The following is a 16,300-nucleotide window of genomic DNA, read 5'->3' as shown; positions in this document are numbered from 1 at the left end:
AGAACACTATATAGCAACATTTTATTTTTACTATAGGTACTTAAAACAGAACACACCTGTTATATGAAAGATCTATGACCACTAGGGGTGTCACAAAAATAGATTTTTGAATTAATCGTGATTCTTATTTGTAACTATTATCGGCCTAAAAAATAAAAAACGATCTAATGTGTTCTGTCCAGCCACTCAGGCAAATCATGTTGTTGATGTAGATGCCCATGTCTGATGTACAGATTTACTTTAGAAAAGAGAAGTGTGGAATACTTTCCTTATTCTTGCCTTATTTGTATTTAACTTTATTAAATGTTTGGGTAGATTTTTTTTTTAAACAAAACCAGTTTTCTTTTAAGTAATATAGAAATTGATTAGAACCGTTAATCTAATGACTACAAAATAAATTAAAAAATACTTCAGATACTACGAGTCTTTCTGAAAATGACTCCCATATCAGTTTATTTGAGTAGTCCTTAAAACTCGCTGGTTTTTTTTTGTAATTCATCATGTTTTTAATGATGTAAACTAATTTATCTAGTTTTTATTACAACATACAGAGCATACGTATATATAAGCAGTCAAATGAATATAAAATTAACAAGTTGCATTGTAAGTGCTTATTATTATTATTTATAAAAGCTAAGATTCTGTAAAAAATCTGAGCACAGTTGTTCCTCGCCACATCTTGTTTTCAAATATTGAGGTTTCACCACATTGCTGATTTTTTGGGGGGGTTTTAAACACAGTCTACATTTTCCCGTAGATGAAGCCTTTTCAAGCATAAACATGGCTAAATGAACTAAAAATATCAATACTAAAGTATTATTGACCATTTGATGAGACCAAACCAATCAGATCATGCCGTTCAGTATCGTGGCCACTGACTGACTGGCTCAGCCTCAGGCCACAGGCAGCATTACTATATTAGATTCAAAGAGTGGAAAAGTGACTAATGGGTAAAGGTATCGCGCTTTTCTACCTTCAAGGTAATCAAAGGGCTTTGACACTATTACCACATTCACCTATTGATGACATCAGGAGCAACTGGGGGTTTGGTATACTTCGACAGGGGGATTGAGTATGGAACCCGCAACCACTCTTATCACCTGCGCATGCTTACGTTAGCATGTATCAAGTACCAAGTTATGACTGAGGAGTACGGCTGCAAAATTAACTTAAAAAGTCAGCATGCTAAAATTAGCATTGTTGTTATTCCATGTCTAGAGGGCTCTCATTATGTTGTCAAATGTATTTAGAAGGTAGTAAAGTGTTATGTATGCTTTAGCTATGAAAGTATAAAAGTTATAGATATTCTTACCTGGCGGAAATTCATTTATTGTGGTCATGTCCAGAACCAAATAACAGTGATAAACTATGGATTATTGCAGTGGCAATTATTGGATTCGACAGTGCTAAATTTTACTTGCTATTCATTTGTTGGGAGTTAAGTAAAATAATTTTTTTTATATTTAAATAGCCAACACTCGCAAATATGGGGGGGGAGATCTACTGGATTGCAAACACCAAATGTTGGCCCGCTATGCATTCATTCTTGACAGAGGTTTTTGAGGAGCTAATCAGAAGCTTCATTGCATTGGCCTTCATCACACTGTTCTTGTTTTGTACAGGTGGGGATCGAGTTCATGGACCTGTACAGCCACCTGGTGCCGGTGTACGACGTGGAACCCCTGGAGAAGATCACAGATGCTTACCTCGATCAGTATCTGTGGTATGAAGCTGACAAGAGACGGCTGTTCCCACCCTGGATCAAACCAGCCGACACTGAGCCACCTCCACTGCTTGTCTACAAGTGGTGCCAAGGTCGAGCCCCTGCCATTACACAAACGATGTTTAAAATCTTCAATACAGATCATATTTTTACTCCTATCCTTTTGAATGTTTGCAGGCGTTAACAACTTGCAAGATGTCTGGGAAACTACAGAAGGAGAGTGTAATGTGATGTTGGAATCTCGCTATGAGAAGATGTACGAGAAGATAGATCTGACATTGCTTAACAGGCTGCTGCGCCTTATTGTGGACCACAACATTGCTGATTACATGACGGCCAAGAACAATGTGGTCATCAACTACAAGGTAAACTGATTTGTAATACATTTTAAAACGGAACTGCAGTTTTTTGAGGAACACATTTCTTTTTTTTTTTGCATTCTAACTCGCGAGTAAACAAAATTTCCTTCTTATCTGTACTGTAAAGTTAAAATTTGAATGACAATAAAGGAAGTCTAAGTCTAACATTAAAGGTAATTTAAGTCGCTCTATTCTGCCTAAAAAGCGCTCTAAAAACATCAAAAACCTCCATCGTTATATATACACGCTGTAAGTATATAGGTTGTATTCAGTCACGTGACTTTTAAACCAAAGTTAAAAAAGTAGTGGGCCATGAAACCAACATGGCAACTTTGCAGAAAACAGAGTACGAACTGAGTATGCAAGGGCTATGTCATACCACTAAAAGCAAATACGAGCAAAAAAATTGCAAACTCTGCAATGGAATGGCTCATTCATCTGGAACACATTGATGAAGCCTACTTGGGTCAGAGGCGAACTCAACAGTCCAGTTGCGATCGATTTAATGCCTCGCGTATGCAATGGAATCTATCCCTATATGTTATCAAAAAAAGATTTGTCGAGTGACCTCATAGATTATCCGTCGGTCACGTTCCCAGACAAGTCGAACTATCTGAACTATCTGTTAAGAACGTCAAAACAAGATAAAATACTAATAATATCAAGATAATAATTAAATGGGAAATACTAGAAGTTAAAAGTATAACAAACAAACCTTTAACGAAGAGATCACTGCAAATTTGTGCATTCTTCGACTCTGCATTCTTGGGCTGGAGTATGTGCCACTTGTCTCGTCCTTTTGTAAAATCTTTCATCTTTCGCCCTTCCCCTCTCGAGGAACTCTGAAGAAACTTTTATACTTTTTGCGATTTGAACGGTTCCTAAAACAACCAAGCCTAGGGCATTTTTCTTGAGTCGTTGTTCTTGTGATGCAGGAGTTGCAGTAAAGTCATTAAAATGTACAGTCGTCCCTATTGATCCAACAATATTTACATATCTTTGTCATTAAGCATACGGCGATGTGTTAATTTCACAGAGGTGTCACGTTTGCTTTTCCCTTTAACAACAACACTACTAATCATGGCAGACTTCATAAGAGACAACAAAGACTACTTTGGAACAAACGATGATCCAGAACCCTATATTCTATATAGCATGAATATACAGGATGAGCTACAGGTTTTAAAAGCTGAGTGATGAATTGATCCAGCTTTAGTGAAACACTGAGCATCATGTAGCAGTATTGCCAAGTGCTAAACAAGATATACAAGCTACAAACATAATAAAACAATCACTTACTGTACAAGGTCAGCTCTTACTGGGATGCCGACAAAAAGGATGTTCTCATATTCCCATTTAGATGAATAATTCTTTATAATCCTAAAGCAGGTTAAAAAAAAGATAAGTTGAATGTCAAAGTTGACCAACTTCTTGGTTTATGATCACAACCTTCTACTATCCAGGTGAGAGGCATGATTTTTAATCTAGAATTAACTTTCATTAGCTCAGAGGCGATGCAGTACCAGCTCATATTGTCGCTAGTGTAGCTGCGTAAGCTAGTTAGCTCTCTGTGATCACGGCGCAGTTAAAAAAATTTTGTCTACGTTAACGCTTATAACTATTGCTAATACTTGGTTAATATTCAGGTCACAAGATGCAAATGGAGTATTGTTGGTGGTTTTTGGATGTTTTTTTAGCGGGCTCTACGGGCGCAATAGAGTACTCTAATTAGCTGCATTGTTAGCCACCTCATACTTTCATGCATAAAAAAAAGAAAAATGTGTTCTTGTCTTTCATAGGGATTGTGAATGATAGGCAAAATTTCCAAAAAGTACAGTTTCTTGTTGAAGATATCAAATAATCCCTAATTATTTTTTCTGTTATCACATTTGTAATACAACACAAAAAGTAAGTGAGCATTTTCTTATCATTGTTTTTAGGACATGAATCACACAAACTCTTACGGCATCATCCGGGGACTCCAGTTTGCCTCATTCATTGTACAGTACTATGGTCTAGTTATGGATCTACTAGTGCTAGGTCTGCACCGAGCCAGCGAGATGGCAGGTCCCCCTCAGATGCCCAACGACTTCCTCAGTTTCCAAGACACAGCAACAGAGAGCGCCCACCCCATCAGGCTGTACTGCCGTTACATCGACCGCATTCACATCTTCTTCAGGTTAGAATGTTGTTAGAAAATGAAACCTCTCAAAATGAGTATTTCCTTTTTTACTCTTGGCTAGTTACATTTTTGTGTAAATATTCTCTTGTGACTTCATCAGGTTTTCTGCTGACGAGGCTCGGGATCTCATTCAGAGGTATCTGACGGAGCACCCTGACCCCAACAATGAGAACATTGTGGGCTACAACAACAAGAAGTGCTGGCCCCGTGATGCCCGCATGAGGCTGATGAAGCACGATGTCAATCTGTGAGTCGTCTGCCTCTGACTTATACCACTATGTATTTCAAACTAGTCAAAAATTTGGCTATAAGTCTTTTAATTTTCATCTCAGTGGGCGTGCAGTGTTCTGGGACATCAAGAACCGCCTGCCAAGGTCTGTGACCACAGTCCAGTGGGAGAACAGCTTTGTGTCCGTCTACAGCAAAGACAATCCCAACCTGCTCTTCAACATGTGTGGCTTTGAGTGCCGCATCTTGCCCAAATGTCGAACAAGCTATGAGGAGTTCACCCATAAGGACGGTGTCTGGAATTTGCAGAATGAGGTAAATAAATACCTTCCCTTCATTGACCAGTACCAGGTTTTTACCTTCCACAGACCCAAAATGCTGTGGCCACCATACCATTGCGGTGTTAAAGGCATCGTTGCTTTTGTGTATTTGCATGTGTAGGTTACCAAAGAGAGGACAGCTCAGTGTTTCCTGCGTGTGGATGATGAATCAATGCAGCGCTTCCACAACCGAGTGCGCCAGATCCTGATGGCCTCTGGCTCAACCACTTTTACAAAGGTCAGTGGATATTTTAATTCCAAAGCTGGTGTTTTTGGCAGCCATCTTAGTTTTAGTCTTAGTCCTTTGGCTGAGAATACTTAGTTTTAGTCACACTTTAGTCATTTATTTTTTTGGTAGTTTTAGTTGACGGAAATTCCAAAGGGTTGTAGCCTAGGTATGAAAGAGACAACCTGAGGGATAAAACGATCTGTGATTTTGTCATTGAAGTGATGGCGCTGGATGACAAGCCCTTTATTATTGGTGAAGATACAGGCTTTTGTGAGCTAGTAAACGACTAGGAGCCACAGTTTGTACTTCCAAGCTTTTTCGAATTCATGTTTTTTCTTGCAAAATACGTGATCGCCACACTGCATGCACTGATTGATGGAAATAAGGACTTAAGCTTCACTACTGATTTATGAATGGTTGTGTTATCCCAACCATAGTAGTGATGTCGTCCTTGGTCAGGACAAATCTACATGTAATGTTAGTCAAATCCACCTTAAATGTGTACAAACTACAGTTAAAACAACATTTTAAATATAATAAATAGGGATGTCCCGATTAACATTTCTGGCCTAATATCCCGATCAGATATTTTGACAGATTATCCATCCATTTTCTACCGTTTGTCCCTTGCTGGGGTGGCTGGTAGAAAGAAACTAAAGTAAACATTAAAACATTTTTATCAAGCTTATCTTATAACATTTAAAATTTGCTAATATTGTTGTAAATCAGATACAGATACATACAACTTTTTAACTAAATAAAGTGGCTCCTGCACAAAAACAAAGGAAAAAATGTCTATTGGCTTCCTCTTTTAAAAAAATTGGGTTTTACCTTCAAAGCCTTCCTGTATGTAGACAATTACTACCCGAGTTTGTCAACAATAACAAAAAACGATTAAAAAATAAAGATTTTGTAATAAGAACAGTAAAAAGATTAAGATTGATCTAATTGTTTTAGTATCATTTATACACTGATACCATGCTCTGCATTGATAGTATCGACATCTTCATCGATCACCTCTATTTTACATGGCTGCTTTAGCAGTGGAGTGAATTACATTTATATAGCGCTTTTTCTCAAGTGACTCAAAGCGCTTTACATAGTGAAACCCAATATCTAAGTTACATTTAAACCAGTGTGGGTGGCACTGGGAGCAGGTGGGTAAGGTGTCTTGCCCAAGGACACAACGGCAGTGACTAGGATGGCGGAAGCGGGGATCGAACCTGCAACCCTCAAGTTGCTGGCACGGCCGCTCTACCAACCGAGCTATACCGCCCCAAGCTGTTAGCTTCTGGTGTTGTCCTGCTCGGTGTGTGTAACATGCTTAACCATTCTCTTTCCTCTAGTCCTCCAGTAAAAGAAAGTTTATTTTCCACCATGGTGTTGAGGATTACAATTTTAGAAAGAGGCTTCTCGACGACGCCCTTGTTAGAGCTTGCTCTCAAATCGGTGCGGTGTTCTGGCAAGACTCGCACTGTCCGGGAGTTAATGCACACATCTCCTGCATGTGTGTAACAAGGAATATGTAAATGTAATTCTGTCTCCCTGACTGTATCCCTTTTTGTAGGAAGCTTTCCGGTGAATAAAATCCTTAGCCATGTGAACACAAACAGCTGTGGTAAAGATCACCTGGGCTCAGCAGCTCATCAGCCGATCGCGATCAGTTGAAAAAAATATATATATCGGCCCCCGATCAAGGCATCTCTAGTAATAGATTTAATAATAATTATCGGTATCTGCTTGGATGAAAAAATTGTGCATCCTTAAAATGTACAGTCTTAAAAATTGGAGGTAGTGTTTGTCAAAATGACTTAAGGGTCATAACGAATGTTTTTGCCTCCAGATTGTGAACAAATGGAACACAGCTCTCATCGGTCTGATGACCTACTTCCGTGAAGCGGTGGTCAACACCCAGGAGCTCCTGGATCTACTGGTCAAATGTGAGAACAAGATTCAGACGCGTATCAAGATCGGTCTGAACTCCAAAATGCCCAGTCGCTTCCCGCCTGTCGTTTTCTATACTCCCAAAGAGTTGGGAGGCCTGGGCATGTTGTCCATGGGCCATGTGCTGATTCCACAGTCTGATCTGCGGTAAGCCGGCACATTTTCCATGATCCTTAAACTACTTCAAAGTTTGTATTAAACTGTTCTCTTTCCCTACCAGGTGGTCCAAGCAGACAGATGTGGGCATCACCCATTTCAGGTCTGGAATGAGTCACGAAGAGGACCAACTGATTCCAAACTTGTATCGTTACATTCAGCCATGGGAAAGCGAGTTCATTGACTCGCAGAGAGTATGGGCAGAGTACGCCCTCAAGAGGCAAGAGGCCATTGCACAGAACAGGTATGTTGTTCTTCTCATTGGTAGTGTTTTATGAAAGTAATTGGAGTTCTCATGATGGGCATGTTTTCATAAAAGGCTTTCCCAGTCATTAGACTTGTGTATTGTGAACGCTAGACACCCACATATTTCTAGTTTTCCTTGACCACAAAGGAAAGAATGTCATAAGCTGTGGAACAAATGGCAGTTTGTGTTCTGTATCCCAGGCGTCTCACTTTGGAGGATTTGGAAGACTCATGGGACAGAGGAATTCCACGTATCAACACCCTTTTCCAAAAAGACCGACACACACTGGCCTATGACAAAGGCTGGAGAGTCAGAACAGACTTTAAACAATACCAGGTATGATGGAGAGATATTTTAGCTGGAAATGCATGTTCGATGCAAAGTTCAAACGAGCTATCAGCATTATCGTGTGTCGCATGATAACATGCTGTGTTTAACACCAAATGTGAAGTGAATCTAAAGATTGATGCATCTGTTTTGTGGAATAATGCAGGTGCTGAAGCAGAATCCCTTCTGGTGGACCCATCAGAGGCATGATGGAAAACTGTGGAACCTCAACAATTACCGCACAGATATGATCCAGGCTCTGGGTGGTGTGGAAGGCATCCTGGAACACACTCTCTTCAGAGGCACTTACTTCCCCACATGGGAAGGTCTCTTCTGGTGAGTCATGTTGAGAAATAAATTATACTCGCGTCACCAAGTTTTCTTATTGTGTGTGTTTTCCCCAATATTGAATTTAAATCAAACTGACTAATTGTCTTTCTGGACTACAGGGAGAAAGCCAGTGGCTTTGAAGAGTCCATGAAGTGGAAGAAGCTGACCAATGCGCAGAGATCTGGTCTCAACCAAATCCCCAACCGTCGCTTCACTCTTTGGTGGTCGCCCACGATCAACAGAGCCAATGTTAGTTCCAAATATAACTACAAAAGGATTATTTGTAGGGATTGAAAATTAATATTTTGTAGGTTAAAAGCTTCACAAACTAATAGTGTTTCCCCCCTCGTTAGGTATATGTGGGTTTCCAGGTGCAACTTGACCTGACTGGAATCTTTATGCACGGAAAGATCCCCACACTGAAGATCTCCCTCATTCAGATCTTCAGGGCTCATTTGTGGCAGAAGATTCATGAGAGCGTTGTCATGGATCTCTGTCAGGTAGGATTTTTCTCCACAGAGCAATAAGGAATGGAAAGCTATATTTCCCTGCTTTTATTTGTACAGATATGAATGTGTTTTTGCTTTCAGGTTTTTGACCAGGAGCTCGATGCTCTTGAGATCGAGACTGTGCAGAAGGAGACCATCCACCCCAGGAAGTCCTACAAGATGAACTCGTCTTGTGCCGACATCCTCCTCTTTGCGTCCTACAAGTGGAACGTCTCTCGGCCGTCTCTGCTGGCTGACTCAAAGTATGACTCGGCACTTCTCTTCATTGATTGTCTATGCTCATGAAACTGGGGTATGAACTTCATGTAAACTCCATGTACGACTCTTTGCAGGGATGTGATGGACAGCACCACCACCCAAAAATACTGGATTGACATCCAGCTGCGTTGGGGTGACTATGACTCGCATGATATTGAACGCTACGCAAGAGCCAAGTTCTTGGACTACACCACAGACAACATGAGCATCTACCCTTCCCCAACTGGGGTGCTCATTGCCATCGACTTGGCTTACAACCTTCACAGGTCAGTATTGTGTGGGCATCACCCAAAGTGCGGCCTACAGTTTGTTTGTTTTTGGCCTGAAACACTATTGTAAAGACAAAATAAAATTGGATACAAAGTAAGCATGCTAATGTTAATAAGGCTGCAGAGCCTGACCCAATCAGTGGCCACAATACTGATGAGGGCAGTCTCATTGTTTAGGTCTGGTCTAGTGGCCAATACTACTGTAGTGTTGGTATTTTTAGTTAATTTAAAAAATGTTATGTTTAAAATGCCTAATTTAGTGCAAAATGATGTAGAATATGCTTTGTTACTGATAACACAAAGCTAAGAAATCGATGTTGTGTTCAGAAGTTTAGCATATTTTGATTGACCCATGTTGTATTCGTTTTAGTATCTTTTAATGTACAAAATGTAACAAAGTGGCCCCCGCTGCCTCCAATTTTTATTCATGCAGCCCTCGCTGGAAAAGGTTTTGACTCCCCTGGTTTAAGTACTTCAATGACTTGATAACAATTATTAGAGCCCAGAAATATAAATGTGGACGTTGTCCAGCTCTCACATCTTGCATGTGTTCTTTTTGTGCAGTGGTTATGGAAACTGGTTCCCTGGCAGCAAGCCTTTGATCCAGCAGGCCATGGCTAAGATCATGAAGGCCAATCCTGCGCTGTATGTGCTGAGGGAGCGCATCCGCAAGGGTCTGCAACTCTACTCCTCAGAGCCTACTGAGCCCTACCTGTCCTCACAGAACTATGGGGAACTCTTCTCCAACCAAATCATTTGGTTTGTGGATGACACCAATGTCTACAGAGTCACCATCCACAAGGTGTGTGCTGACTTGTGCTCCCAATTTTAAACTTTTAAATGTTTGTCTCTTTGTTAGATATTACCTCGATTTACGAACGTTCATGTAGTGAAGCAAATTTCTCCATAAAGCCAAAACATGCTGAACTGTGCTCTATGCGCTGCTCTGCCAACACATGCAGAAGTCACTATGGTGTCCTCACAAACAATCAGAAATCACAACAAGCCTTAACTTTAACAACATTGCTATATTAATTAAGATTTTCAATCCAATCCACTTTATTTATATAGCACATTTAAAAAAACAAAAGTTTCACAAAGTGCTCCACAGGAGTTAAGACATCCATACAAGGAGAGTCAGTAATATAAAACATTTAACATAAAATAAAAATGTTTTAAATGGACTAAAATCACACAATTCTCATGCTTGTTTAAAAGTCAAAGAGTAAAATTATGTTTTAAGACGTGTTTTAAAACTCATTAAAGAGGGAGTCGTCCGAATAGCAAGAGGGATATTGTTCCAAAGTTTTGGAGCCACAGCAGAAAATGCACGATCCCCTCTGGATTTTAAACGGGTTTTAAAAAGTAAAATCCGTGAGAAGGAGTCGACGGGAAAGAAAGGAGCAGACAGGGAAAGCGAGAGTACGGGCAATGTGTGCGTGAGTGCGACATGAAAGACACACTACTGAACGAGAGTAGCTCTTCCCATTCGCTGTGAAATAAATCTGCTTTGGCATATTTTTCTAGACAAGTCCAGTCTCATCACAGTTAAAACTTGCTCTGGTACGTAGGCTGCTTCGATGATTCTTCTGCCATTAATGTACTCCTCGCAAATAGTTTTTTTTTTTTAATTCTACTGCATTTCCCTTCTTCTTTCCACGCTGGTCTGTTATCTTTTTGGGACTTAAGTTAGGTACTTGAGTTAGCAAAATGGACAAGATGTGTCAAATGGGGGAAAGCACACAAAAAGCACACATGCTAAAGCGCTAAGAAGTGACTAGCAGCGTCCTGGGTAGCAAGTGACCTGGAGGGCTCTGCCTCCACAAAAATGCCGCGCCTTGCTTTTTTGCCTGCAGGCCTAACACAAAAGGAATGACTGAATGAAGTGTTTGTACACAAATACATGGTTTACACACAAAGGCATATATGCCTCAATTTAAAAGTTTGTAAATCTAGAAGTTCGCAAATATAGGGATTTATAAATTGAGGTTCCATTGTATCGTCATAGAAAATGTATTACAACCATTTTTTTCCATTTTTACCAGACATTTGAAGGTAACTTGACCACCAAACCCATCAATGGAGCCATTTTCATCTTCAACCCCAGGACGGGACAGCTCTTCCTTAAGATCATTCACACTTCTGTGTGGGCTGGGCAGAAACGTCTGGGACAGGTAAAAAAAAAAAAAAGACATGTGACTCAATGTCACATGTCATGTGACATTATACAACTGATGCTGCTGTACCTGCTACAGAATTGAGTTCCTTTTGGCAAATCGAGGAAACACTACAAGCGACTCTTTGCTGTTTTTAGCTCTGTTTCTGTGGGAGTGAAAACAAAACTTTCATGTTAGGCTTCATGCATAATCTATTGCAAATACCGTTTTTAAACCAATATCAATAATGTTAATTTCCTTATAATTTGCATGTGTTAAAACAATTTGTTTCCTTGCAGCTGGCTAAATGGAAGACAGCTGAAGAAGTAGCCGCCTTAATCCGATCTCTCCCAGTGGAAGAGCAACCGAAGCAGATCATTGTGACCAGGAAGGGCATGTTGGACCCTCTGGAGGTAAGACTGTCACACTAAAGTACAGTTGGCTAATTAATAATTATTAGCGCTGAGTAGGGGTTTCCCGATATATTATGATATGCCGATATAAGAGCTTTAATTATAGCCCGATAACGATATTGATCGGACGTGATATCAGCACGAATCATACATGCTTTTATTATTTTGGGGCTTGTCGTGGTTAGCGCCTTGCATGGCAGCTTCTGCCATCTGTGTGTGACTGGGTGAATGTAATGTATACTAAATGCATTTCAGGGATCGTATTAGATAGGGGTGTAAAAAAAACCGCCTTTGGAATTAATCGCGATTCTTATTTGTAACGATTCTTAATCAATTAAAAAAAACTAATCTATCTATTTAATTTATTTATATTTTAATATGAATCAAGTCGTTACACCCAAGAATCGAATGGTGTGGTGCTCAAAGATTCACAGCCCTAGTATCAGGTATAGTAAAGTGCTCTATAAATACAGTTTAAATACTAAACAAAAATATTGTAATGTAGAATCTTAGAAAATGCTTGATTAGGTGAAATAAAACCTAACAATGGTAGGTAATGAAAACAACTCACCTATTTATTATTAACTGTCTTAAATGGACTTATGCTGTCTTCAAGTGGAAGTGGAGTGATGACTGTTTTTTTTTTTTTTTTGCAACACTTCATGGCCACAATCATTAGGTTAAGCTCTTGACGCCCAGTAAGTTGAATGATGCGGACACGTTTGTGACTGGGTTTTTTTCCAATACGCTTTTGCCTTGGAGACTTTGTATCTGTGTGTAATGTGCAACTATAACTATTTGATACTGTTTTAGACTGCAATGTTGTTCAATCAAGGACACTTACTACTATGTATGTCTAGCTTATATGCTTTTGTGTGCTTAGCTGTTGTGTAACTTCTACTAGCCTATAGCCTACCATGTGTACCTTGTGTAAATAACTTGACTAAGAGGAAAGAAAAGACCAACCATGTGTCATTATTGGAGGATATTAACTGGCTGTCCAGCTTTGCACAAGTAAACACGCTGCAGGACTGCTTGTATCGGAGCGCTCATATTGGTGATTTTAGATGTAAATCGATTCATGTTTTTTGCTGATATCTGACCCATATCGATATCGGATCGAGCCCCCCCAGTAGCGTCAATGCCTAATATTTGTAATGCCATTCTTCTCTTTACACAGGTCCACTTGCTTGACTTCCCCAACATTGTGATCAAAGGCTCTGAGTTACAGCTGCCCTTCCAGGCATGTCTGAAGGTAGAGAAGTTTGGAGATCTGATTCTCAAAGCTACCGAGCCGCAGATGGTGCTGTTCAACCTTTACGATGACTGGCTCAAGACTATTTCGTCGTACACAGTGAGTTTTACTCCCTATCGCCAAAACGAAATTGTAGTGTTTTCTTCACCATCGTGCTTCTTTGCAAGCATGAAAATGGGTGACATGACAGGAAACTGAATACGTATCCACCTGTGTAAGTAGTTTGTGCATGGGGATTTTCTCCCTCTGTAGGCCTTCTCGCGACTCATCCTGATCCTCAGAGCGCTACATGTCAACAATGACCGTGCCAAGGTGATCCTCAAACCTGACAAGACGACCATCACTGAGCCCCATCACATTTGGCCCACTCTCACGGACGAGGAGTGGATCAAGGTGGAAGTGCAACTTAAAGACCTCATTCTGGCCGACTATGGCAAGAAGAACAAGTGAGTGTTATAACTAAAATTGGACACTGTACAGTTTTTTTGGTTAGTACCATTAGGTGGATAAAGCAGGACCAAACAATTTAACATCCAGCACGTCACTCCGGTTTTCTCTCCCTCAGCGTGAACGTGGCTTCCCTGACCCAGTCTGAGATCCGTGACATCATTCTGGGAATGGAGATTTCGGCTCCCTCGCAGCAGCGCCAGCAAATTGCTGAGATTGAGAAGCAGACCAAAGAGCAGTCGCAGCTCACCGCCACACAGACCCGCACCGTCAACAAACACGGCGATGAGATCATCACATCCACCACATCCAACTATGAGACGCAGACCTTCTCCTCCAAGACCGAATGGAGGGTCAGGTATGTGTCTTCTTCAAAGGCAACACTGAAAGTAGATGGCAATTAATGGTACGAGTGTGATGATAACTGGCGGGATTAACATGTTTCTCATTTAAAGAAAAGCTGTCTCACGGGCAATACGCAGTCGGCTTATTTTGTTATTTTACTACTAGAAGCATATTAGTCTGGCAATGAGCAAGACATTTGAACAGCATATGTGGCGTTTTGCGCACACAAGAGCTACTGAGAGCTAGCTAACATAGCTAGCCTCTCCTGGGTGGGGGTGACTTTTAGCCACTCTTCTTCATTTTAGTTCCACAGCCAACAATATGTCCCAGTAGAAGCAGGCTAAACTGCCAATCATGCACTCTAGACACACCGGATTGCTTTCATGAGCAGCAAGTAGTGTTGGCCACTAGAGGAGACCAAACAAATTAGATCATACTGTTCAGTATTGCAGCTTTACTGTATTGGATTAAAAGAGTGTAAAAGTCAAAGTCTAGGGATGCTATTAAAAAAATAAATAAATAAAAATTCACATCCAAATTGCGAATTTTCTTTATTTTGATTTTAAATCAAGTCATAATTTTCAAAAAATGTATTAAAATATTTTTATTTTTTTTAACTATTTTTTTTTTAGGGGTGGAAATTTGAATTCAAAACATTAAGCAACTATTATTGACATCAACATTATTATTGATACTGTTGCTTTTATCAATTCCTTTTTTAAATTATTGTATTTAATAAGTATTGTATTTTGTATGTCTTTTCAATTGCTTTATACATTTATTTTAAGTATTGTAAAGCTCGATTGAGTTGGTTACATTATTTTTCTTTTATTAAATTAACATTCTATGATTTAAAAAAATAAAATACAATAAAAAAAATTATTTTTAAAAATATGTTTTTTTTTTAGGCCAACACTTTGCATATAAGTTGTATGTCAGCAGTCAAGAGGAGCGTTTGTAAACTGTAACCTGTTTTGAAAAGGTTTTATTATAATTTATACTCCAAATAATACATTATAGAAATTGTGGTGAATGATTACCGGTATTTAAAAAGTATTGATTTTTAATCGAGGATCGTTTTGAATCATGAATCAAATCGAATCGTGTGGTGCCCAAAGATTCACAGCCCTATCTTGTATCATCATCACACCTGTTGTAAATTACCTAGTTTTTATTTTCTGAGTTGGTTAAATTCTGTTTATTTTTAGGGCTATATCTGCTGCCAATCTCCATCTCCGAACCAACCACATTTACGTGTCATCGGATGACATCAAGGAGACGGGATACACTTACATCCTGCCCAAGAACGTCCTCAAGAAGTTCATCTGCATTTCAGACTTGCGAGCACAGGTATGTCCTGGTAGTCGGTGTTATGATGATGCTTTTATGTGTTTGACAAAAACAGTGTCAAATAAACATTGGCTGTTTGCAGTAAGAACAATTGTTGTTGTTGTTGTTATTCAGATTGCAGGCTACTTGTACGGCACCAGTCCACCCGACAACCCGCAAGTAAAGGAGATCCGTTGTATTGTCATGGTACCTCAGTGGGGGACCCACCAGACGGTCCATCTGCCCAATCAGCTGCCGGGACATGAATATCTGAAAGTAAGAGACCGAGGCTGAACTAGAGAACTCATCCTCAAGATTATGTTGTCACATGAGATAGTCCAAAGTATTTTAAGAATATTAAGGAGGTTTTGTTTGCAAAGGAAATGGAGCCCCTCGGTTGGATCCACACGCAACCTAACGAGTCGCCACAGTTGTCGCCCCAAGATGTCACCACTCATGCCAAAGTCATGGCTGACAACCCCTCTTGGGATGGAGAAAAGACCATTATCATCACCTGCAGGTAACCACGGTTACGGTTGCTTGTGTTGTCGAAGACTGAAGTTGGACAATAAGAAGCGGAAATAAATGGCTATTTGGCGAAGTAGTATTTAATAGCGTCTCGTTTCCAGCTTCACGCCAGGCTCGTGCACGCTGACGGCCTACAAGCTGACGCCCAGCGGCTACGAGTGGGGCAGGCAGAACACGGACAAGGGAAACAACCCGAAAGGCTACCTGCCGTCCCACTATGAGCGAGTCCAGATGCTGCTCTCGGATCGCTTCCTGGCCTTCTTCATGGTGCCGGGCCAGGTTTCATGGAACTACAACTTCATGGGTCAGTAACTTTTACTTGCTTTTCATCTCACACTTTTACAATACAGTGGAACCTTGATTTACGGACTTAATTAATTCTTGAACAAGGTTGGTGAACCGAAAAGTTTGTATAGTGAAGCAGCGTTCTCCATTAAAAAAAAACTATGTAAGCATGAATAAATGGTTCAAGCCTCGAGAAAAGTCCCTATTTTAGTTTTTTTCTGAAAAAGAAAATAGAAGACAATTTGAAGACCGTATAGTCTGTACAGTATTTTCCGGACTATGGAGCGCACCGGTATATAAGCCGCACCCACCAAATTTTTAAAGAAAAAAGTGATTATTCATAAATGAGCTGCACCGGACTATGAGCCACAGATATATACGTTATGAAATGAGTTATTTACACAGAAACATTTTGTAGATGTTTATTTACATACTTTAATTATTTTGAAACAGTGCCTGTA

The 16,300-nt window shown here is 40.0% G+C and overlaps 1 protein-coding gene across 1 annotated transcript in view; it reads left to right on the top strand.

Moving 5' to 3' along the window:
* The window catches only part of LOC133663556 (pre-mRNA-processing-splicing factor 8-like), a 29,975-nt gene extending 14,094 nt beyond the window's left edge, over nucleotides 1–15,881 (top strand). The window contains exons 19-42 of the mRNA XM_062068108.1: nucleotides 1,623–1,815; nucleotides 1,901–2,088; nucleotides 4,023–4,261; nucleotides 4,365–4,511; nucleotides 4,597–4,807; nucleotides 4,934–5,050; nucleotides 6,885–7,132; nucleotides 7,206–7,385; nucleotides 7,589–7,724; nucleotides 7,882–8,051; nucleotides 8,165–8,294; nucleotides 8,399–8,545; nucleotides 8,636–8,796; nucleotides 8,887–9,078; nucleotides 9,646–9,883; nucleotides 11,127–11,255; nucleotides 11,537–11,650; nucleotides 12,831–13,004; nucleotides 13,158–13,351; nucleotides 13,471–13,710; nucleotides 14,906–15,047; nucleotides 15,162–15,302; nucleotides 15,407–15,546; nucleotides 15,656–15,881. Of these exons, the coding sequence (XP_061924092.1) occupies nucleotides 1,623–1,815; nucleotides 1,901–2,088; nucleotides 4,023–4,261; nucleotides 4,365–4,511; nucleotides 4,597–4,807; nucleotides 4,934–5,050; nucleotides 6,885–7,132; nucleotides 7,206–7,385; nucleotides 7,589–7,724; nucleotides 7,882–8,051; nucleotides 8,165–8,294; nucleotides 8,399–8,545; nucleotides 8,636–8,796; nucleotides 8,887–9,078; nucleotides 9,646–9,883; nucleotides 11,127–11,255; nucleotides 11,537–11,650; nucleotides 12,831–13,004; nucleotides 13,158–13,351; nucleotides 13,471–13,710; nucleotides 14,906–15,047; nucleotides 15,162–15,302; nucleotides 15,407–15,546; nucleotides 15,656–15,866 (4,182 nt within the window). The 3' untranslated portion in view covers nucleotides 15,867–15,881. The remainder of the gene's footprint in view (nucleotides 1–1,622; nucleotides 1,816–1,900; nucleotides 2,089–4,022; nucleotides 4,262–4,364; nucleotides 4,512–4,596; nucleotides 4,808–4,933; nucleotides 5,051–6,884; nucleotides 7,133–7,205; nucleotides 7,386–7,588; nucleotides 7,725–7,881; nucleotides 8,052–8,164; nucleotides 8,295–8,398; nucleotides 8,546–8,635; nucleotides 8,797–8,886; nucleotides 9,079–9,645; nucleotides 9,884–11,126; nucleotides 11,256–11,536; nucleotides 11,651–12,830; nucleotides 13,005–13,157; nucleotides 13,352–13,470; nucleotides 13,711–14,905; nucleotides 15,048–15,161; nucleotides 15,303–15,406; nucleotides 15,547–15,655) is intronic.
* Nucleotides 15,882–16,300: the final 419 nt, after the last annotated feature.

The sequence above is a fragment of the Entelurus aequoreus genome, linkage group LG13 (genome assembly GCF_033978785.1).
Source record: "Entelurus aequoreus isolate RoL-2023_Sb linkage group LG13, RoL_Eaeq_v1.1, whole genome shotgun sequence".
NCBI classification, from domain to species: Eukaryota; Metazoa; Chordata; class Actinopteri; order Syngnathiformes; family Syngnathidae; genus Entelurus; species Entelurus aequoreus.
This window is presented reverse-complemented; position numbering and strand designations above follow the sequence as displayed.